Source organism: Crocuta crocuta, unplaced genomic scaffold (assembly GCF_008692635.1).
Source record: "Crocuta crocuta isolate KB4526 unplaced genomic scaffold, BGI_CrCroc_1.0 scaffold255, whole genome shotgun sequence".
NCBI lineage: Eukaryota > Metazoa > Chordata > Mammalia > Carnivora > Hyaenidae > Crocuta > Crocuta crocuta.
The window spans coordinates 274161-299375 of NW_027530670.1; the positions used below are offsets into that span (position 1 = coordinate 274161).

A 25215-nucleotide genomic window follows, 5' to 3' on the forward strand; every position below is an offset into this window, starting at 1 on the left:
TCTGATTGCTGAGGCTAGAACTTTCAGCACTATGCCAAACAACAGTGGTGAGAGTGGACATCCCTGTCATGTTCCTGATCTCAGGTGGAAAGCTCTCAATTTATTCCTTGAGGATGTTATTAACTGTGGTCCTTTCTCATATGACTTTTATGATGTTAAGGTATGCCCCTTCTATGCAGACTTTCTTGAGGGTTTTTGTTATGAAATATGCTGTATTTTGTCAAATGCTTTCTGCATCTATTGACAGGATCATATGGTTCTTATCCTTTCTTCTATTAATGTGATTATCACGTTGATTGATTTATGAATATTGAATGAGTGCTGCAGCCCATGAATGAATCCCACTTGATCATAGTGAATAATTCTTTTAATGTAATGTTGGTTTGCTAGTATCTTGTTGAGAATTTTTGCATCCATGTTCTTTAGAGATATTGGCCTGTTATTTTCCTTTAAAAGTGGGGTTTTTGTCTGGTTTGGGAATCAAGGTAATGCTGGCTTCATAAAATGAGCCTGGAAGCTTTCCTTCTGTTTCTGTTTTTTGGAACATCTTGAGAAGAATATGTATTAACTTTGTAATGTCTGGAGGAATTCCCCTGGGAAACCATCTAGCCCAGGACACTTATTTGTTGGAAGATTTTTGATAACTGATTCAGTTTCTTCTCTGGCTATGGGTCTGTTCAAATTTTCTGTTTCTTCCCTTTTGAATTTTGGTAGTGTGTGGGTGTCTAGCACTTCGTCCATTTCTTCTAGGTTGTCCAGTTTGTTGGCATATAATTTTTCATAGTATTCTCTAATAATTGTTTGTATTTCCATGGTATTGGTTGTGATGTCTTTTTCATTCATGATTTTATCAGTTGGGTCCTCTCTCTTTTCTTTTTGAGAATCCTGGCTAGGGGCTTATCAGTTTGTTTATTCTTTCAAAATACCCGCTCTTAGATTCATTGATCTGTTCAACTGTTTTTTTTTGGGGAGGGGGGTGCGGGGTTGGGATTCTATATAGTTTAATTCTGCTCTAATCTTTTTTTCCCCTCTTCTACTGGCTTTGGGCTTTCTTTGCCACTGTCTTTCTAGTTCCTTTAGGTGTGAGGTTAGGTTGTATATTTGGGACCTTTCTTGCTTCTTCAAATGGGCCTGAATTGCAATGTTATTTTCTTCTTAGGACTGCCTTTGCTGTCTCCCAGGCTATCTGGACTGTCATGTTTTCATTTTGATTTGCTTCCATATGTTTTTTAATTTCTTCTTTAATTTCTTGGTGTTCAGACCTCAGTGCAGCTATGCTTGAGGGATGAGGGAAATCCTGGTCCCCCTGCTTCTCTGCCATCTTAACACCTCCTTCTAGGCAAAATTTAAAGAAGATATAGTTCTCTCAGATTGTCTTAACTCTGATAACAGAAGTATATAAACACCATTGTAATAAAAATAAAGAAAATTGTCTTCACTCTAAAAAGGTCTCTAGCACCCTTTTCATTCAGATCAACCCTAGATACCCGTTCCTAGCCCCGGGCAAGTACTGATTTCCTTTCTATCACTATAGATTAGTCTCTTCTGCAATTTCATAGGAATGGAATTCTGTGGTATATAGTATTTTGTGTTTGCTTCTTAATTTTTAATTTCTTTTTCCATGTTTATTTATTTATTTTGAGAGAGAGAGAGCAAGTAGGGAGGGGCAGAAAGTGACAGGGGCAGAGAATCCTAAGCAGTGGGGCTTAGTCCCAATGTGGGGCACCAACTCATGAACAATGAGTTCATGACCTGAGTTGAAAGGAAGAGTCAGATGCTTAACTGACTGAGCCACCCAGGTGCTCCTGTGTTTGCTTCTTTTTCTCAAAATAATAGAGATTTATTCATGTTTTAGCATATATCAGCAATTTTTTTCATTTAGTGGTGAATAATATTCCATTGTGTGGATATATTGCAATTTATTATTCATTTACCTGTTAGTGACCTGTTATTCATGATTTTTGATGCTATGGCATGTGGTATTTTTAATTTGTATTCCTACTATATAGAAATGCAATCAATATTTTTTATTATTTTATTTATTTCTGAGAGAATGAGAGAGAGAGAGAGTGAGAGACAGGGTGAGAAGGGGAGGGTCAGAGAGACAGGGAGACACAGAATCTGAAACAGGCTCCGGTCTCTGAGCTAGCTGTCAGCACAGAGCCTGACGCGGGCCTCGAACCCATGAACTGTGAGATCATGACCTGAGCTGAAGTCGGACGCTTAACCGACTGAGCCACCCAGGGGCCCCCAATCTATATTTTTATACTACTACTTTTTGACATCTTGTTAAACTCATTTTTTTTAGTGCCTTTATAAAAATTTTCTAAAGAATTTTTATGAGTTTATAAATAAAGATACTTTTATTGCACTAGTTAGGACTTCAGTACAATGTTGAATAGTAGTCATGGTAATAGANGGACATCCTTTTTTGAATCTTAGTATATAAACATTCAGTCTTTAACCATTGAGTATGATGTTAGCCACGACTTTTTTTTTTTTTCTCATTTATTTCTAGGAGAGAGAGAGAGAGACAGCGTGAGCAGGGGAGGGTCAGAGAGAGAGGGAGTCACAGACTGAAACAGGCTTCAGGCTCTGAGCTGGCAGTCAGCACAGAGCCCGACACGGGCCTCAAACCCACGAACCGGCGCGATCATGACCTAAGTGAAAGTCGGACGCTTAACCGACTAAGCCACCCAGGCGCCCCAGCCACGGCTTTTTATAAATATTATTTATCATAGAGGAAGTTGTATTTGTGCTTCAGTGAGTTTTTTTTTTTTAAATCATGACTGCATATTACATCTTTACCCAATGCTTTTCTGCATTTATTGAGACAGTTATAAGGCTTTCCTTTTATTGTCTGTTAATATGATTTATTTATTGATTTTAATGGTAGTACCAGATTTTCTTGATTTCTGTAGCTTTTTTGTGTCTTTGAATCAAGAAGTGTAAGTCCTCTTCTGCTCAGTTTGATTCCACTCCTTGCAATTTCTCCAGTGTGGGAGCCTAGATTACTCCAACAATTTTAGTCCTTGTGGCAGAAGTATTGTCCTTGCTCTTCCATCTTCAGCTGCTCTTTTCAAATTGGCCATTCAGCTTTCCAGTGAATACTTGTTAGCTATTGTGGGTTTCTCTTGTTTTCATGTCTGCTGTTCTTAAACCAGTGTTGTTACTTCCTTCTTACTCCTGCACAGATGCTGATATTTTGGAGACTTTGTGGATGTTAGTAGTTTTTCTCCAATTGCAGTTATTTTTGGAGACACCTTTTCACCTAGTTTTGTTATAAATGTTGTCCATGAGTATTTGGTTGTGTTATCTTTTTAAATTGTGATTAAAAACACATAACATAAAATTTACCTTCCAAAGTATTTTTTTATAGTTTATTGTCAAGTCAGTTTCCATATAACAACCAGTGCTCATCCTCACAAGTGCCCTCCTCCATGCCCATCACCCCCTTCCCCTCTCCTCCACACCCATCAACCCTCAGTTTGTTCTCAATATTCAAGAGTCTCTCATGGTTTGCCTCCCTCTCCCTAACTATTTTTCCCGTTCTCCTCCCCCGTGATCCTCTGTTAAGTTTCTCCTGTTCCACATATGAGTGAAAACATACGGTATCTGTCCTTCTCTGCCTGACTTATTTCGCTTAGCATAATTCCCTCAAGTTCCATCCATGTTGCTACACATGGCCAGATTTCATTCCTTCTCATTGCCATGTAGTATTCCATTTTATAGATGAACCACATCTTCTTGATTCGTTTGTCAATTGATGGACATTTAGGCTGTTTCCATGATTTGGCTATTGTTGAGAGTGCTGCTGTGAATATTGGGGTACATGTGCCCCTATGCATCAGCACTCCTGTATCCCGTGGGTAAATTCCTAGCAGTGCTATTGCTGGGTCATGGGGGAGTTCTATTGTTAATTTTTTGAGGAACCTCCACACTGTTTTCCAGAGGGGCTGCACCAGTTTTACATTCCCACCAACAGTGTAGGAGGGTGCCTGTTTCTCCACATCCTCGCCAGCATCTAGCGTCCTCTGATTTGCTCATTTTAGCCACTCTGACCGATGTGAGGTGGTATCTCAGTATGGTTTTGATTTGTATTTCCCTGATGAGGAGGGATGCTGAGCATCGTTTCATGTGTCTGTTGGCCATCTGGATGTCCTCTTTGGAGAAGTGTCTGTTCACATCTTCTGCCCATTTCTTCACTGGATTGTTTGCTTTTTGGGTGTGGAGTTTCGTGAGTTCATAGTAGATTTTGGATACTAGCCCTTTATCAGATATGTCATTTGCAACTATCTTTTCCCATTCTGTTGGTTGCCTATTAGATTTATGGATTGTTTCCTTTGCCATGCAGAAGCTTTTAATCTTGATGAGGTCCCAATAGTCCATTTTTGCTTTTGATTCCCTTGCCTGTGGAGATGTGTTGAGTAATAAATTGCTGCGGCTGAGGTCAAGGAGGTTGTTCCCTGCTTTTTCCTCTAAGGTTTTGATGGTTTCCTGTCTCATATTCAGGTCCATTTTGAGTTTATTTTTGTGTATGGTGTGAGAAAGTGGTCTAGTTTCATTCTTCTGCATGTTGCTGTCCAGTTCTCCCAGCACCATCTGTTAAAGAGGCTGTCTTTTTTCCATTGGATACTCTTTCCTGCTTTTTCAAAGATTAATTGGCCATATGTTTGTGGGTCCAGTTCTGGTTTCTCTATTCTATTCCATTGGTCTATGTGTCTGTTTTTCCGCCAATACCACACTGTCTTGGTGATTACAGCTTTGTAGTAGAGGCTAAAGTCTGGGATGGTGAAGCATCCCGCTTTGGTTTCCTTCTTTAATATTACTTTGGCGATTCGGGTCTTTTGTGGTTCCATACAAATTTTAGGATTGTTTGTTCTAGTTTAGAGAAGTATGATGGTGTAATTTTGATTTGGATTGCATTGAATGTGTAGATTGCTTTGGGTAGTATTGACATTTTAACAATATTCTTCTGATCCATGAGCATGGAATGCTTTTCCATTTCTTTGTACCTCCCATCCAAAGTATTTTTAAGTGTATGGTGCGGTAGTGCTAACTACTATATGTTTACTATAGCACATTATTTTGCAACATATCGCTAGAACTTTTTCATCTTGCCAAACTGAATCTCTTTACCAACTGAACAACTCCCCTTATCACCTTTGCCCCCAGCCCCTGGCCATTACCGTTTACTTTCTGTTTCTAAGAGCTTGACTACTGTACATACGGCATTTAAATGGAATCATGCAGTATTTGTCTTTTTGTAATTGACTTATATTACTTAGCTTAAAGTCCTCAAAGTTCATCCATATAGCATATGACAAGATTTCCTTTTTTAAGGCTGAATAATATTCCATATTGTATATATATCACATTTTGTGTATCCATTCATCTGTTAATGGATATTTTGGTTACTTCCACCTCTGCAATTGTGAATAATGCTGCAGGGAACATGGATGTGCAAATATCTCTTTGAGATCCTGTATTCAGTTGTTTTGAATATATACCCAGATGTAGGGTTGCTGGATCGTATGGTAATTCTGTTTTGTTTATTTGTTTGTTTTTGAGGAACTTCCATACTGTTTTCCATAAGGGCTATACAATTTTACATTATAGCCAACAGTTCCCAAGGGTTCCAGTTTCTCTGCATCCTCTCTAATGTTTTTTATGTTCTGGAATCTTGACAGCAACCATTCTAATTTGTGTGAAGTGATACCTCATTGTGGTTTGGTTTTGCATTTTTTCAGTGATTAGTGATGCTGAACATCTTCTTATATGGTGTTGGCCATTTGTATCTCTTCTTTGCAGAAATGTCTTTTTTTTATTGGATTATTTGTTTTTTGTTATTGTTGTTAAGCTATAAGAATTCTTTATTTCATTAAAAATTTTTTTTAATGTTTTATTTATTTCTGAGAGAGACAGTGTGAGCATGGGAGGGTCAGAGAGAGAGGGAAATACAGAATCTCAAACAGGCTCCAGGCTCTGAGCCAGCTGTCAGCAGAGCCCCACGCGGGGCTCGAACCCACGAACCATAAGATCGTGACCTGAGCTGAAGTTGGATGCTCACCTGAGTGAGCCACCCAGGCGCCCCTTCTTTATCTATTTCAAATATTAACCCCTTACCATGTGCAAATATTTTCTCCCACTCGACAGGATGCATTTCCTTGTGTTAATTGTTTCCCGTGTTGCACAGGAACATTAGCTTTGATGTCTGTTTGCTTTTGTTGCTTGTGCTTTTGATGTCATATCTGAGATACTGTTACCAAATTCAATGCCATGAAGCTTTTTCCCTGTGCTTTCTTCTTAGGAATTTTATAGTTTCAGGTCTTAAAGTAGGTCTTCAATCAATTTTGAGTTAAGTTTTGTATATGGCATAAAATAAGGGTCCATCTTCATTCTATCATACGTGGGTATTTCAATTTTCCCAGTAGTATTTGCTAAAGAGCCTATTCTTTCCTCCTTGGCACCTTTGTTGAAGATCATTTGATTTTGTACATGAGGGCTCTCTATTCTGTTTTGTTGGTCTTTATATCTGTTTTCATACCAGTTCAGTTGTACTATTTTTATGCTGTTTTAATTAATTAATTGAGGAATAGTTGATAGTATATTAGTTTTAGATGTACAATATAATGATTCAATATTTGCATTCATTTTTTGGGAAAAGAATCTTTAAGTTTATTTATTTTGAGAGAGACAGAGAAGTGCGGGTTGGGGAGGGACAGAGAGAGAGAGACAGAGAAACCCAGTGCACAATGACAGTGCAGAGCCTGACACAGGGCTCATGAAACTCATACTCATGAAACTTTGAGATTATGACCTGAGCCAAAACCAAGAGTCAGATGCTTAATCGACCAAGCCACCCAGGTGCCCCAATATTTATATTCATTGTGACATGATCACCACAATAAGTCTATTTCTTGTAAGAACTTTTAAGATTTACTGTCTTAGCAAGTTTCAGATACTTAATACAGTATTATTAACTATAGTCATCATGCTGTACATTACATCTTCATGACTTATTTATTTTATAACTGGCGGTTTGTATCTTTTGACCCCCTTTACCCATTCTTCCCTTCCACCCCCCCAGCCTCTGGCAAATAATCCATTCTCTGTATCTGTGAGCTTGGTTTATTTTTTTAAATTCCACATATAATTAAGGTCATATGATATTTGTGTTTCTCTGACTTATTTTACTTATCATACTACCCTCAAGGTCTATCTATCTTATTGCAAATGGCAAGATTTCTTTCTTTTTATGGCTGAGTAATATTCCATCACACACACACACACACACACACACACACACACACACACACACACACTACATTCTCACTATCAGTTTATCTGCCAGTGGACACTCAGGTTGTTTCCATATCTTGGTCATTGCAAATAATGTTGCAGTGAACTTGGGTGTGCATATATTTTTTGAGTTAGTGTTTTTATTTTTTTCAGATAAATACCCTGAAGTGAAATTGTTGGGTCACAGGGTAGTTCTATTTTTAATTTTTTGAGGAAACTCCATATTGTTTTCCATAGTGGCTGCACCAGTTTTCATTTCCACCAATAGTGCACAACATTTCTCTTATCTCCGTATCCTTGCCATTTCTTGTTAATTTTGTCTTTTTGAGGATAGTCATTCTGACAGGTTTGGGGGGATGTCTAGTTGTAGTTTTGATTTGTATTTTCCTGATGATTAGGGATGTTGAGCACCTTTTTATGTACCTATTGGCCATCTGTATGTGTTCGCAAGAATATCTGTTCTGATCCTATGCCCATTTTTAAATCAGATTGTTTTATTTAATTGAGTTGCATGAGTTTTTATATATATTAACCCCTTGTCAAACATATGATTTGAAATATTTTCTCCCATTTGGTAGATTGCCTTTTTCATTTTCTTGATCATTTCCTTTGCTGTACAGACGCTTTTTAGTTTGCCATAGTCCCAGTTGTTTATTTTTGTTGCCTTTGCTTTTGGTGTCAAATTTAAAACAAGTCATCATCAAGACTGATGTCAAGGAGCTTACTGTTTGCATTTTCTTCTAGGAGTTTTATGGTTTTAGGTCTTATGTTTAAAGCTTTAATCCATTTTGAGTGAATTTTTATATATAGTGTAAGATGATGGCTGAGTTTCATTGTTTTTGTATGTAGCTGTCCAATTTTCCCTGCACCATTTACTGAAGAGAGTGTCCTTTTCCCATGGTATATTCTTGGCTCCTTTGTTGTCAATTAATTGACCAGGTATGCAAAGGTTTATTTTTGGGTTCTTCATTCTATTCTGTTTCATTGATCTATATGTCTGTTTTTATGCCAGTACCATTCTGTTTTGATTACTATAGCTTTGTAATATAGTTTGAAATCAGGGAGTGTGATGCCTCTAGCTTTGTTCTTTCTAATGATAACTTTGCCTATTTGAGATCTTTTGTGGTTTCATACAAATTTTAGGATCATTCGTTCTATTTCTGTGGAAAGTGCCATTGGAATTTTGATAGGTATTGCATTGAATCTGTGGATTACCTTGGGTAGTTTGGACATTACAACAATATTAACTCTTCCAGTTAATATGAACTATATATTCTATTTATTTGTGTCTTCTTTAATTTCTTTTATCAGTGTCTTGTACTTTTCAGTGTATAGGTCTTTTATTCCCCTGATTAAATTTATTCTTAGATGTTTTATTCTCTTTGATGTAATTGTAAATGACATTATTTCCCTCATTTCTCTTTCCAGTAGTTTTTTAATTAGTGTATAGAAATGCAGTTGATTAACTTTTTAAAAATGTTTATTTATTTTTGAGAGAAAGATAGAGTGTGAGCAGGGGAGGAGCAGAGAGGGAGACACAGAATCTGAAGCAGTCTCCAGCTGCTGACAGCTCAGAGCCTGACACAGGGCTTGAACTCGTGAACTGTGATATCATGACCTGAGCCAAAGTCACACACTTAGCTGACTGAGCCACCTGGGTCTGAAATGCAGTAGATTTTTATGGATTGATTTTGTATCCTGTAACTTTTACTGGATTTAATTAGTTCTTTATTTATTTTGAGAGAAAGAGAGTGAGCATGTGTGCCGGAGTGAGGGGGGGGGGGGCAGAGGGAAAGAGAGGGAATCTTAAGCAGGCTTATTGGCCAGCAGGGACCCTGGTGCGGGGCTCAATCTTAATGACAATAAGATCATGATCTGAGCCAAAAATCAAGAGTTGGAAGTATAACCTAATGAGCCATCCAGGTGTCCCTGAATTTGTTAATTAGTTCTAACATTTTTTGCTGGAGTTTTTAATGTTTTCTATATATAATATGTCATTTACAAATAGTAACCATTTTACTTCTTTACCAATTTTGATGCCTTTTCTTTCTTTTCTTTTTTCTTGCCTGATTTCTCTGGCTAGGCCTTCCAATACTGTGTTGAGTGAAAATAGCAAGAGCGGGCATCCTCGTCTTGTTTACAATCTTGGAGGAAAAGCTTTCAGCTTTTCACTGTTGAGTATGCTGTTAGCTGTGGGATTGTCATATATGGCCTTTATTATGTTGAGGTACATTTCCTCTATACCTTATTGAGAATTTTTATCATAAATAGTTGTTGAAAGGATCTTATTCGACTTGTACTATAAAGTTTGTATCCTTTTACCAATCTCTCCCTATTTTCCCCTGCCCCCCAGTATAATGCTAAGTGAAAAAGGGAAAGAAAGAGAAAGACAAATACCCTGTATTATTAATAGAGCTAAAGAAACTTTTGTCTTTGCATGTAAATAATAATAAATTTACTTTGCAGTGTGTTAGCCAGTCAGAGAGTCCATACTTAAATTGCCACAAATTTTCATGAATATCTTTGCAGTATTAAATGAACTGATTATAAAGTTTGCTATGTGTATAAATCATCTAAAAAAACTCAAAGTCATCGTGAGAAGAAATATTCATCCTGTACTTTTAGACAATTTTGAATTGCTTTTTAAGTCATGAAGGAATGTCCACTTTTATGATTGTTCTTTTGGGTACTCCCTTACTTATTTTTAATTTGGATTCTTGAAAGCTTGTATTTCTCATCTTTGGGTTTAAATGACGCTGCTATTATATCAAAATAGAAATAAGCAATATCTCTGTTCCAAAACTTGGAGTTTTTTAGTTTGGAATTTTTTGGTCTGTCTCTGATTTCATTAGACTCATGACCTGATTTCTAAACAATACCGTTTTCTTTCCTAATCTTTACTCAAATGTTGTTATACTGGGCCTACATCTGCCTTTTTATTTGCATTTCAAAAACCTCAAGTCCTAAATATTCTCACAGCAAGTTTTATCCTTTTTTCCTTAGCACCTAAAACAAAGATTAGCAAATTAACACAAGTGTTATTGCTGAATCAATGAATTTCTGTAATAGTGTACTTGCCAGCTTTTCTGGATTTGTTCTCTTACCATTCTGTGTGGTTTTCCAGACCAGAAAAATTGGTAGCTTGTCCACAGGTATTACCACTGCTTTCTGTGCAAATTATTCTGTTTTTTTTTTTTTAATGTTTTATTTATTTTTAGGAGAGAGACAGAGAGAGAGACAGCGTGAGCAGGGGAGGGTCAGAGAGAGAGGGAGTCATAGACTGAAACAGGCTCCAGGCTCTGAGCTGGCAGTCAGCACAGGGCCCGACGTGGGGCACGAACCCACGAACCGCGAGATCATGACCTAAGCGAAAGTCGGACGCTTAACCGACTAAGCCACCCAGGCGCCCCTGTTTTTTGTTTTTGGTTTTTTTTTATAGATGTCATTCTTAGAAAGTTCTTCCTTTATGTTGACTCAAAAATAAGGCCGTTGAATTATATCTTTGGCTCTATTCTATTCTATTCTGTCTTTCATGTAATAGCTCTTCTGATATTTGGGACACAGTATTCTCATATGTGCAGCTACTTTTCTTTTTAAGTTTTCTTACTAAATCTTTTAATGTAATTGTTTCCAGACCTTTTACCAGTTTGAAAGAAGTTGATCTATCATGGTGCTTTTTAAAAGGTATTCTAGTTTGGATTCTTTTGTGACAAATAATGCAGACCTATTCTAGCCTAAGAGGGAAGGAGATTGTAAAAATACCTTAGAAGTTTGATGACAGGCATTACAATCTGCCACCGTTTACTAGAGGTAGAACGTGGCTGTACAGCTTTTCTCTGTGGCATTTGCTTCTTTCTACACTTGTGTATACTCTTAATATATTTCTACTGGCAAGTCTGCCTAGAGTTTCTGCTGTTCTGTAACTTTAGTTTTACACATGACCCCCTGTGGTTGCCTGACCTTTCTCTACATCATAGTAAGTCTTGGTACTATTTTTTTTTTTTTTACTGCTTTGGTCTCTCTCTCTCTCTCTCTCTCTCTTTTTTTTTTTTTCTATTCAAAATTCCCTAGCAGAAGAATACTTTTTGTCTAGGATACTTTTTATGGCCAGGTCATTCTGGTCATAAGTTGCTTGCCAGTTTATAGATGTCCTTGCTCACCTAATAGTCCTATTCATTTTTTCAACAAGTATTTTATTAAGTATCTAATAAATACCAGGAATTATCCTAAGTGCATAGGATAGATCAGGTAAACAAAGCAAGCCAAAAATCATTGTTTTCATTCTACAGAGATGATATAGGCAAGTAAAAGTAAATAAAACCAAATAAAGGATTTAGTAATTTTCTGGCTGGTGAGAGGAGTGGCAGGATTGTATGCTTTTGAATGTGACTGCTGCCCTTCCTTGAACAGTGAGTGATTCCATTTTTTTTATAGAAAAGGATGTGAGCAGATGGACATCATAAAACAAAAGTCAGTGTAGACATTCTCTGATCTTGTTGAGATAAACATATCATAGAAAAGGATTTAGTGAATTATGTATTAGGGTAGCATCTCTCAAAGTTCAAAGCCTGTATTAAATCAAGCAGTATATACTTTGTAGATCTATAAGCACACACAAGGCACTCAAATAACTAATTTTTGTCATTTGTTACAAACAACGAATATCAAGCATCCTGTTTTGTATAGAGCAGAGTATTACATTATTCCACTTAATTGATCCCTACTCAATCAGTAGTTGGCAGATATATGTCTTCCTTATAACTACCGGCATTGCCACACCTATAGTATACTAGTTAGCAACCCTGGAGAATACTGTTGGGCTCTTCTGGAGTCATTGGCCAAAGCTAGAACAGTCACTTTGTCAGGGGGGTGATAGATGGTTGGATCACCCAGGGTCACTTGCAAATCCTTGTGGCTGAGCTGGGTAGCCCGAAAGCCGTACCAGGACCCAGGGGAAAGTGGGTTACCAAATATAAAGGAGGAGAAAAGTATGCCTGACCACACCAGTATTTCCTCACACTTCCTAAATTTGTTTTGGGCAGTTTGTGTAGCGTATATACTTATTTTTTCAAAGAAACCTACTTCCAAATGTGCTGGTGTCCTGCTGAGCATCCCCCTTTTTAATATATTAACTACATTTAATCATCATAATTCAATTTTTTTAAGAGAGAGAGAGAAAGAAAGAATGTATGCAAGCAGGGAAAGGGCAGAGGGAGGGAGGGAGGGAGGGAGAGAGAGAGAGAGAGAGAGAGAGAGAGAGAGAATCCTAAGCAGGTTCTACACCCAGTGTGAGCTCTCTGTGGGACTCGATCTCATGACTGTGAGATCGTGACCTGAGCTGAAATCAAGAATCAGACATTTACCCAGCTGAGCCACCCAGGTGCCCCTAGTCATCATAATTCTTAATTTACAGTAGGAGAGTAGGGACTGGGAAAAAAAACATGAAGACACTGATTAATAACTTCCCCCTCCTTTTCCAGTTTAGCAGTGGACAGTGCAGTGGAAAGTCACAATTTTGTCTACCTAATACTTTTCCTTTCTAAGTAGTAGTCCCTTTTCTTTTTAGGAGTTTCTTCCTCTCTCTTTGCAATAACTCAGCCCCATCTAATATGCAGTGCCAATAAAAGCTGCTTCCATAGCAACTCAGATTGATATGGCATACTTCATTTCTGGACATAAGGATCAGTCCACAGTGAACATCTGACTCTAGAAGACTCTTCCCTCACTATGGCTTATTCCCCAGTGTAAAATGCCACCTTCTCAGCTTTATTAAATATAGCTTGTATTGCCTGAAAGAATAAGTGTCAGGTAAAATATATAAGTTAGAAAAAGGAGTTTAAATATTCAGACTAAATGCTTACAAATAAAGAAACAAGAATCAGAAAATGTTTGTTTACTTTTAGTATAGTACTTTCATTAAGTTACTCAAAAGTTGGTTGTTGCAGCAGTTTTTATATTTGATATTTGGAAACCAAATTATTGTAGCTCTTTTCACATTTTATTTATAGTGAAATATTATTTTACCATTTTCTTTAAAAAATTTTTAATGTTTATTCATTTTTGGGGGTCGGAGGGACAGTGAGAGAGAGAGAGAGAGAGAGAGAGAGAATCCAAAGCGGGCTCCAGGCTCTGAGCTGTCAGCACAGAGCCCAGCGTGGAACTCACACCCACAAACCGTGAGATCATGACCTGAGCTGAAGTTAGACGCTTAACCAACTGAGCTACCCAGGTGCCCCTATTTTTCCATTTTTCTTTGTCATTTTCTAACGTAATTTCCATTTCAAATAACATTATCATATAACTGAAAGTCATTGCACTCACAAGTCATATTTCTATGTGCATTTAGAAATGTTATATCAGTATTTCAAAACTGAGCTTTCATGTTATATCATGCATATCATTTTAAAATCAGTAAATATATTGCTTTTGGAGAACTTTTGAAAGTTATGCTGCTGCCAAAGAAGAACTTTTAATTTGTTTATTTTTTTCATTAAATTTTTTTCAATGTTTATTTATTTTTGAGAGACAGTTGAAGCATGAGCAGGGGAGGGGAAGAGAGAGGGAGACACAGAATCTGAAGCAGGCTCCAGCTTCTGAGCTGTCAGCACAGAGCCCGATGTGGAGCTTGCACTCACAAGCCATGAGATCATGATCTAACCCGAAGTCGGATGCTTGACCGACTGAGCCATCCAGGTGCCCTCAAAGAAGAACTAATTGGCAGTAATTAAAACAAAATTTTAAAATAACTATTGTTATTAAGAATGTAGTAAAAATGCCAGTTTTATTCTTAAAGAATTTACACAATGGGGGTGCCTGGGTGCCTTAGTTGATTGAGTGTTCGACTCTTGACTTGATCCCAGGGTTGTGGGATTGAGCCCTGTGTTGGGCTCTGTGCTGAACATGGAGCCTGCTTAAGATTCTCTCTCTGCCTCTGCCCCTCTTCCCTTCTTATGCTCTCTTGGTCTTTCTAAAATAAAATAAACTACGTCTCTCTAAGATAAAATAAACTTAAGTTAAAAAAAAAATAATTTCCTGAGTATAAAAAGACTGTTGAATATCTTTCTGGTGGGCCCTATGGCTTTGTGTTAGTTTTAAAATTTTTCATTCTCTTTGACCTGGTAGTTGTACATCTAAGAATTTTTCTGGGGAAAAGGGAGACTAGGGTAAAGATTTATATAGAAAACTGCTTTTTATAGCATTATTTATAATAATAAGTGGAAAATATGTTTAACATCAAAAGCTCATTGTAAAATATCAAGTAATAAATTAATAGATAAAGCTACGTTTTAGTAAGATCTCAATTCTGTAGGAAAAATACATGTGCATAAAAAGTCTGAGATAAAATAGTCTAATATATTAACAGTAATTGTCTTCACCTGTGGGATTATGGGTAATTTCTTCTTTATATTTTTATGCATTTAAATTTTTTTCTGTAGTTACCATTTTTATTTTCATAATTAGTAAAAATTAACATGATAAAATATTTCTTGAGCCTAATGTACATTAGCTATCACTCTCAGCTGAATAAGTAGTGTATGGACACCTTATTAAATATGATTAGATAGATAATGTGCATTTATTTCTCTTTGAAAAGACAGGGAGATGTGAGCTGAAAATAATTCTGTCACTATTAACAAATTTATTAAAATAAACATTTAACTCAGTATGAATAACTGCCAGGCATTCAGTATGCTCTGTGCTTGAGGATACAAAGATGGTACTGAAAGAAAAAAGCTTGTTGTCACTTCTCTTAGAAAGTTTTCCATAGTGTTTTCTGGTATGCTGAGTTAGGTTCCCTTCCCTCCTCATGCTTACCAGGATATACTCATTATCAGTTTATTTGTTTCTCCTAATAATTGTGAGTTTCTTGAGGATAGAGGCCATGTCTTTTTCATATGTGTATCTCCAGGACCTAACAATTTGTTGAGTTAGGTCTTTTTGACATGTCAGAAGTGGTTTTGTTTGAAGTGGACTTTGAAAAAATGAGTGCCTGTGATAAACTATTTTTAATTTAGTTTACCTTTAATGAAATCCTTCATTCCCCTGTAATGATGGATATATGAGGAGTTACTGTACTGCAGCAGTTTATTAGTTGAGAATGTTTTCATTTTACGTTTTCCAAATGTGACCTCATTTTTAGAACACAGTACTGAGCTGTTCAGTTAAATGAATTTAACTTTTTAAAAATCTTTTAAAGTTAAAACTTTGGCTATGAAGTGATTGATCTCTAGGTGAGGGCCAAGGGGGAATTTGAGTTCACAGAGAGAGGGTAAGAGATGATAGTAGATGACTGTTAAAAAAAAATAACAAATTGAATCAGGTGTAAAGGCCCCCTTAGGTGTACAAATAATCAGAATGTTGCTTTTACTTCACAGTGAACTGGGACAACATGTAAAATATGCAAGCACCTGAAGCCCTTTAAGAAGTAGAGCAAAAAAGCAGTTTAGATCTAACGTGTACTTTCCATCCCTAAATTACTCACAGATTGTATTTCCAGTGTTAAATTATAAGTTGATCCATTCTTTAGAATCATAGGATGATTGTATAACAACAGTGATCTTATAGGCAGGTGGTTTTCAACCAGGGGTAATTTTTCCCCCTCCTCCCAAGACATTTGGCAATGTCTGGAGATATTTTTGGTTGTAGGGATTTGGGGGTGATGGTGGTGATAGTGGTTTGAGACTAAGGATGCTGGTAAACTAAATATCATATAATACATAGGACAGGCCTTCCCTGCCCCAACATAAAACAAAGGATTATCTGGCCCAAAATGCCAATAGTGCTGATGTTGAGAAACCCTACTTAGACATTTGCAAGTTCTCAGCCCACTCAAAAAATCTTTATTTTACCTGTAATAGTGTTTATATTTATATACGCCATAACTGAAGCTTAGTGCTAACAGTACCATTTCATTTACTACTTAAGATTACTTTGTCTCCCTAGAAGAGTTTTTTTTTTTTAAATTTACTTATTTATTTATTTTTAAAGTTTCAACTATAGATACTATGAAGATTGCTTTCCTTACTGGGAACAGGGGCAGTTCTACCATGGTATAGTAGAGGCTTTACTAGATTTCAATGTCTCTGCTTATTTTTCTTAGCTTTTCATATGTGTCAATCTTTTGAAAATCTCTAGGGTAGAGATTGCTTGTTATTTCAGTATTGTGTTTAGAAGGTAAATACTTTCATACCCTGTAAAACTTTAGAACATTTAATATATTGATGTATTCAACAAATATTCATTTATAAATAAGGATTAATATAATGAGTATTATATAGCTAATATACTTTGATTTTGTTAATAGGGTCAGGAGCAGGTCTGGGGAAAATAATCCAGAGATTTCCACAGAAGGACTGGGATGATACTCCTTTTCCACAGGGAATTGAATTGGTAAGTTGGTGTTGCTTTATTGTACTTTTATAATGATACTTTTCTTTTTATGTTACATTTGTGGTTATATTTATATTATAGTTACTGTTAAATAATTTGGTGATTTAACTGTAACAGATTACTAGAAATAATCATTAGATTATTAGTGATTATTAGTAATCACTAGATTACTCAAGTGCAGTTACTTTTGAATATATTGATTCTGAAGTACCTGTTTTGCTGTCCTTTTCCCATGTAAGCTTCTTTCTTATATTAAAGATGAAATTGATTATCTTTCTGTTCATGGAAGCTGAAAAATTCCTCTGCTTCTTTAGTCAAAATTATAGCCTAGTAACTTCAGTGATAGTGTGGCACTAAACAAATTACTTACATTTTTGTCTGAAAAATTTCAGGTTATTGTTCTGATAAAAACTAAGCAGAAACAAAACTTTTCTCCCCCCTAAAGATAGGTTTAACGATCACCAGTCATATTTAGTTTGGTCTTGAAATCACAAATCTGAGTTCTTTTTAGCTACACAGTCTGCAGATTGCTTCATAGTAGTGGAATTCAACTGCTTTATTTTTGTCACTCATTTTAAAGGAATTTAATAATTGAGCATAATTTTGAAGGCCAGGACATTCTATCTGATGATGGATCTATGGTGGTAAAATGAGGGACTGGAAAGATGAAACTAAAGTATTTGGCAATATGGCTATAAAGTTTTGTTGTCCAACATAGTGGAGTGTGGGTGTGTGTATGTATGTATCTATATTGTGTGATTGAATACATATACATACATACACACATATGAGAACTGTTCTGTTTTTTAAATGTTTATGTATGTATATATGTATGTGTGTATGTATGTATGTATTTATTTTTTAAAATATTTTTATTTATTTCTAGGAGAGAGAGAGAGAGACAGCGTGAGCAGGGGACGGTCAGAGAGAGACGGAGACACAGACTCTGAAACAGGCTCCAGGCTCTGAGCTGGCAGTCAGCACAGAGCCCGACGTGGGGCTCGAACCCACGAACCGCGAGATCATGACCTAAGCGAAAGTCGACGCTTAACCGACTAAGCCACCCAGGCGCCCTGTATTTAATTTATTTTTGAGAGAGACAGAGCATGAGTGGTGAAGGGACAGAGAAAGACGGAGACAGAATCTGAAGCAGACTCCAGTCTCTGAGCTGTCAACACAGAGCCCAACATGGGGCCCAAACTCATGAACCGTGAGATCATGACCTGAGCCAAAGTTGGACACTTAACTGACTGAGCCACCCAGGTGCCCCGAGAAGTGTTCTTTAAAGTAGTTCTTGTTGAGAGAACATTTGGTATGACTTGATAGCGAAGAGTGCAGACTCTGGAGGAGACTGCCTAGCTTGAAGTCTCAGATATGTGGTGTGATTTTAGAAGAGTTACTTAATTTCTTTGAGCAGCAGCGTCTTCATCTATAAAGTGAGGATAATGCAATACTAATCTCATAGGGTGTTGTAAAGATAAAATGGGAAAAATATAGAAAATACTGAGAACAATGGTTCCATAAAGTAAGTGGAAGTAGTTTACTCAGTAAATCAAGTAACTTATTGATAATGATGGTGATGATTGTTATTGCTGTCATTGTTAATGTTTGTTTGCCATCTTAGAGCATCTCCCTTTCCTTCCCCAACTCCCTCAGCAGAATTGTTCACTCTCTTACTATCATGGGTCAGAAATACCCATCAGGAATAAAAGTGATGTTGAAAATTGTGCATTTTCTCATTCTAGCTAATGGCTCTTGATTTCTGTTTACGGAGGATGAAAGATACATTGCTGAATGCTTAACTTCAATTGTTACAAAACTGTATAAAGAGCGCTGTAGGTTCTGTAGACACACAGAAAGAGCAAGTCTGAAAGTTTGGCATTGAAAAATAGGGGAAGAATGTGAGGATCTAAGGAAAAGTAACCTTTTGGAGAGCGCCTTGTATTTCTTTCTCTTCTTTCCCACATGCCTAAAAATACTTGTAATTGGCCTTGTGGTGTGAATAACCAGGTATTTGCACTATTAAAACTTTTAAGCCCTGCTTCAGCATCCCTTTTAGTAATGACTGAAAGTGGAAAATTTTAGTGCTAGGGACCATTGAGAACTCTTGTGAGTTCTTACCATTCCTCACATCAAAGTGTGGTGGGATAAACTATATTAGTTGGACCGTGTGAACAGTAAGCCACTGTCATAAATTTCAAGAACAACAGACATTATTGGAGGTATTAGCTGTGACTGGGAAGGGATTATTTTTGTGCTTCAAAAGCCAGGGGAATGGATACTGTGATGTTCCTGAGGTTTTCCCAGTATTGAGAGAGAGATACACATATTGATTTCACTAACCTAATAAATGATATTTTTCCTTTGTGTGACAGATACTCCCATGTTCAAGTGCTATCAATGTATCTCTAATAACAAGTAGAGTCATGTGCTGATGACTGGTGAAGTAGAGGTGCTAAGAGTTTAGATAGATCTTTTTCTTACCTAACAGTTGCCTAGATGATGTCTTGGCTGATTCTTAGCAAAGCATTTCAAGAATTTTTTGTGGTAGACTAATATATAAAGACTGTTTTATCTAATGGATTACACTGGATTTTTTTTTCCCCTTTTAATTTTTTCATTATTGAAAGCAATTCCAATACTCTAATGTCTATTGTGCTTTGTCAGGTACAAAATAAATTTGTTTACCTAACCTCTATTAAAGCTCATTTTATTTTATTTTATTTTCTTAAATAGTTCATTGTCAGGCTGGTTTCCATACAACACCCAGTGCTCATCCCCACAAGTGCCCTCCTCCATGCCCATCACTCCCCTTCTTCTCTCCCCCACCCCCATCAGCCCTCAGTTTGTTCTCAGCATTCAAGAGTCTCTCATGGTTTGCCTCGCTCCCTCTCCCCTACTATTTTTCCCCTTCTCATCCCACATGGTCCTCCGTTAAGTTCCTCCTAATACACCTATACTTGCAGACATATGGAATCTGTTCTTCTCTGCCTGACTTATTTCGCTCAGCATCACACCCTCAAGTTCTATCCATGTTGCTACACATGGCCAGATTTCATTGTTTCTCATTGCCATGTAGTATTCCATTGTATAGATAAACCACATCTTCTTGATCCATTCATCAGTTGATGGACACTTAGGCTCTTTCCATGTTTTGGCTATTGTTGAGAGTGCTGTAAAGCTAATTTTAAAAACAGAATCATTAACTTAAATTATTATTGTCCTTTTATTATTTATTGCTTTGTGCTATGAATGATATATTAGAGCCATGCAACTATTCTGCATTTAAATAGCAACAACTTGAATAACTGTCAAATACTGTGTAATCTAATATAACTCCTGTAGCATCAAGACCACATATAGGCCTGATAAAATTTTTTTCCAATTGAAGGTGATCTGGCTCAGATCCTAAGTGGTTAGTTGATGCCAGGGTGATAGTGACCCTTTCCCCATAATTTATAGGGAAAAAAATGTTAGCTCTTCTGAGGAGGTGGAACAACTTTTAGCATGTAACATTAATGTTAGTATCTAACAGTTGTATAGGATTGACAGACTATGATTAACTCACATACACTGGATGATTGATGGTAGTAAATCTAATTTACAGATAAGTAAACTGAGGATTAGGAATTTAAAACAGTTTCACTTAGCTCTAACAGCTAAAATGTAGCACAGCTAGGATTTAAGTCTGTTACCACATGAAATGCTGACTCAGTTTCAGCCAAAATCTGAGAATATTCTGAGAGTGACACTTTAAACTGTGGGTAGCATTTGTATTTTAGTGTAAATGCAGGATCTGCAAACAACGTTCTATAATTTTGAAGAATCGAAGTTCAGCAATGTTAAAAGAATGCTGTGTTGTTAGATAGAAACCAGCTTCACGTATTTATTTTGCCTGAGGACAAATCTGGGTTCAGAGCATAATATTATATGGAAATTATTTTCTGTTGCCACTTCTCTTCTCCAGACAGCATATATTTGTTGTATATAAATCTAAATGACAAATTATTGTGTTTAGCCTGAAGACTAAACTTTATTACTGTGGGAAAGGATTTTAGATATCCATTCACTAATAAGTCAAAACCCAAATTTAATTTAGAGGATACTGAATTTGTTCTTTCTGTTTTTATGTAAAGACTTTGACCCCCCCTTTACCCCCCTTTTCTTCTGTTGAGAAATGCTGGACTTTAATTTGAATGGATTTTAAAAATAAAAATATGAAAATAAGCTAAACCAAACATAATGACTGCTTTTCCAATTCTGAGATATTTTTATCTTTTTCTTGTGCTTTTTAGGCATACATGGAAACCACAGACAGTTATATAAATAAAATTTCAGTTAATTTTAGTGACAGTATTTCAAAGAAAATTTAAGAATTGTTTTGCAGAGGCATTCTATGGCCGACAATCTATTTCTGATTATGGGAGCAAATGTTTTTATTGGCTAGTGTTTGGACATCAGCAAAATAGTATTGTTTTGGCACTATGTCTTTTTAAAGATGCCCTGTTTCAGAAGTGAATCCTTTTGTATTATTATTCAGAATATATGTCATATTCTTCACTAGGGAATGCCTGCACTGAGGCATTTGTAGAGCTGTCTACTTAAAAAAAATTGTTTTTAAATATTTATTTGGTTTTGAGAGTGAGATAGAGAGACAGAGCATAAGCTGGGAAGAGGCAGAGAGAGAGAGAGACACTGAATCCTAAGCAGGCTCCAGGCTCTGAGCTGTCAGCACAGAGCCTGACACGAGGCTCGAACCCACAAACTGTGAGATCATGACCCAGCCTAAGTCGGACACTTAACTGACGAGCCACCCAGGTGCCCCGAGCTATCTATCTTTTTAGAAGAATACAATACTGTGATTAAAAAAAAAAAAAAGTAGCTTGAGTAAAAGAGTAATAGATATTTAGTTAGAATTTCTATGTTTCATATTGGTAAAAAAATTAGTTCAGTTATTAAAATATGGACTGGTGATTTGACTACCTTCAATATGGATCCAGTTTTCTGTAATTGTTAAGTATAGATTGGAGAGAAGAGGATTGTTGTGTGTGCAATAATCTGCAGTTTTAACGTAGGAGAAGTAACCTTAGTATAGGATGCTATATGTGGGCAGAGAAGTAAGTATAAGTACCATGTAATGCTTTAATTCTTTAAGCTGTTTAGAATGTACTGAACACAACAAATGGGATAGTAGTTGTCCATTTGACCTAGATATAAATACTGTGTGGTCAGGGAACTGAGTGTAGAAGTGATGGAAGAGAATATTCTTTCTCCTTTGTAGTGGAGTATACATGAAAGGAGAATGAGAAAGGTAGTGAACTTATTGGATGATGGAATTAGGGTTCACAAATATTTTATTTAGTTCTTTTTAAGTAATCTCTACATCTAACATGGGATTTGAATTGACAACCCTGAGATCAAGAGTCGCATGCTTCACCAACTGAGCTAGCTAGGCACTCTAGGGTTCATGAAGATTTTAAAGCACTGGAGTTATAGGCTATTAGCTAAGAAGATGAAATCTGGGACACTAGGGGAAAAAATGTAGATTTCTGCATGTGAGTGTAAAAAGCCAGCGGTATAAGTAATTATTTAGAATAAAGATGGGCAGGATGATTTTCCAGTGAGAGAGAGAGTTGAGAAATACACAAAGACATCTAAAAATAAAAAATATATAATTGTAAAAGATACTTCTGAAAGATACTGTAGGTAGTGTCCAAAGTCACTGCAGGGTGTCCAAAGCTGACGTAGGGTGCTTGGTGATGAATTCAGTTTAAAGATTGTATAAAAGCAATGGAATACTACATGGCAATGAGAAAAAATGAAATCTGGCCATGGGTAGCAACATGGATGGAACTTGAGGGTTTTATGCTGAGTGAAATGTCAGGCAGAGAAGGACAGATACCATATGCTTGCATGTATAGGAGGATTAGGAGGAACTTAATGGAGGACCATGGGGGAGAAGAAGCGGAAAAATAGTGGGGGAGAGGGAGGGAGGCAAACCATGAGGGACTCTTGAATGCCGAGAACAAACTGAGGGCAGATGCGGTGGGGGGGAGGGGTAGGGAGGTGATGGGCATGGAGGAGGGCACTTGTGGAGATGAGCACTGGGTGTTATATGGAAACCAACTTGATAATAAACTATTTACAAAAAAGAATTTAAAAAAAGATGGTATAAAGAATATGTGGAAGGACTTTTGATTTTGCATGGAGTTGATGCTGAAAACATAAAAATGCTGTTTTTTAAGTTTTTATTTATTTTGAGAGAGTATGGGTTCGGCTTTCGGCTTTGTCTAGCAAAGCCAAGGACGGCAGAAAGAGTTACTCAAGACTTCATGCAAGTCAGGAGAGGTGAGAGAGAGGCTAAGAGAAGTCTCCTCAGACTGCCTTAAACTCCAGTATTTATTAAGTATACATTCAGGGAGGGGTGTTTGGGTGGCTCAGCCAGTTGTGTGCCTGATTTTAGCTCAGGTCATGATCTCATGGTTTATGGAGTTTGAGCCCCATGTCGGTCTCTGTGCTGACAGCTCAGAGCCAGGAGCCTGCTTGTGATTCTATGTCTCCCTCTCTCTGTCCCTTCCCTTACCCCATGTACACACACACACACACACACACACACACACACACACACTTTCAAAAGTAAATAAACATTAAAAAAAAGTATACATTCAGGGAAACATTGTGCAACACGTCAGTGGGCTACATGCCAGTAACAGCGTGTAGAAAGCATGTAGAAAAACAAGGCATTCCCAAGACTGCAAAAGAGCAGATGTAGAAAGCAGGGTGGAGAACAAGATAAGATATTCCACTGATAACATGGACTAAGGAATTCATGAGCACAGGCAAGACCCAACCCCTGTATACACATTAATTAGATACCAACCTGCTAGAAAGCAGTGTTCTGTTTGCATTGTGTTCCCTATAACCTCCTAAACCAGGACATAGCTATTTGATTTCCCAGAAGAGAGAGTGCAAGTTGGGGAGGGGCAGGGAGAGAGAGAATCCCAAGTGGGCTCTGCGTGGACAGCTCATCTGCTGATATGGGTCTCGATCCCACCAAATGCAATATCATGACCTGAGCTGAAGTCAAGAGACACATGCTAAATCAACTGAGCCAGCTGGGCACCCCTGCGTGTAGAGCTTTTAAAACATGCTAAGGACTACAAACAGGACTTTTAAAGTTATGTTCACGACAAAGTTACATAAATTGAAGTTAAGCTGGTAAGTGGTGGTTTGAACTCACCTTTTGTTATGTATTCCCATTTGTTCGAAGTAATAAAACCATACTGCAGGTTAGAACTTGATGTAGTGTAGAGCATGCATCTGAGATAGATTCTCTCAACATCTCTGAAGCAGAGGATACTCAGTCTTCATGTTATTCTCATATTCCTCCATGCTCAGTAAGGTGGTTTGTTATCCTATACAGTACCAGACTTTCATTTACTTACAATTCTCTTTATTTTACTAATGCATTTATAATCTCAGTTTTGCTAAAGAATCTTTCACCGACCCAGTCTCCATGATCTGCTACTTCAGTACTGGTCTCAGAACCACCATAGGACAAAGTGGTTGCCATGCTCAGGTTCTCCCATACTCGATGCTTTGAGGCCATAGAGAAGTTCCTGAAGAAGATATAGATCTACACAGGCCTAACCTACTACAAATTCAATTGTTTGCAAATAGCTTGGCCTCATTATCACAAGGAATACTGGTACTCATCTGTCATATAATTGTTGTGTCACCCTGTGGGTTACTCTACTCTTCTTAACTTCTAGTTCCTTTTTCTACTCTTCTGTTTCCACTGATCTCAAGTATGGTNCATTCTTGACTTTATCTCTTTTAGCTTTTATCCTGTTTCTTCTTCATTATAAAAGGTTTCAAATGATTCTGCTTCATTTACTGTCTCCATTTTTCTAAGGGACATGTGTGGTATACTGGAAATAATATGGTATCAAGAATTTTAAAACGTTGAGCAAAGTGAATTTACTCTTTCTGATAATAATATTTTTCCTACAAGGCTGTTATCTGGTGATTGTCTATTAATATTTTAATGAACTATAATAAGTATTATAATTATTATAATATTATGATTTATTGCCATCCACTCTCAACTCATATACCAATCTTACCCACATCTCAAGGGTTTATTCTGAAGTATAGTGTATGTTATCTCCATTCTGAAATCACAGTTGAAGTTTTTAATATTTTCTTAATTCATGAAGGTAATACTAGCTGTTATGATAGATAAACCTTGAGATTTTAATGGATAGCATGGTAGAAATATTTTTTCTTCTTACTTGCATAAAGTCTAATTAATGGCAGTGGGATATCTTCAGAGTGTGGTTCTCAGGGTCATCTTGGGTATCACCATACAGTTGACAGAGTGGTAAGAGAAAGTATGGAGGACAGTAGGGCTGGATTCTATGGGATAGGCCTGGGAGGCAGTTATATAGCCCCAGTTAACTATAATGGGAGTTTGGCAAATAAAGCCTAGATTGTGCTGAGGGGAAAAGTGAAACAGATTTA

General features: G+C 36.9%; 1 protein-coding gene across 2 annotated transcripts in view; it reads left to right on the plus strand.

Annotated features, from left to right (window-relative positions):
* The window catches only part of SBF2 (SET binding factor 2), a 499779-nt gene that overhangs the window by 81089 nt on the left and 393475 nt on the right, over positions 1-25215 (plus strand). For both annotated transcript variants that reach the window (XM_077769129.1, XM_077769130.1), the window contains exon 2: positions 16607-16692. In XM_077769129.1, coding sequence (XP_077625255.1) covers positions 16607-16692 — 86 coding nt within the window. The remainder of the gene's footprint in view (positions 1-16606; positions 16693-25215) is intronic.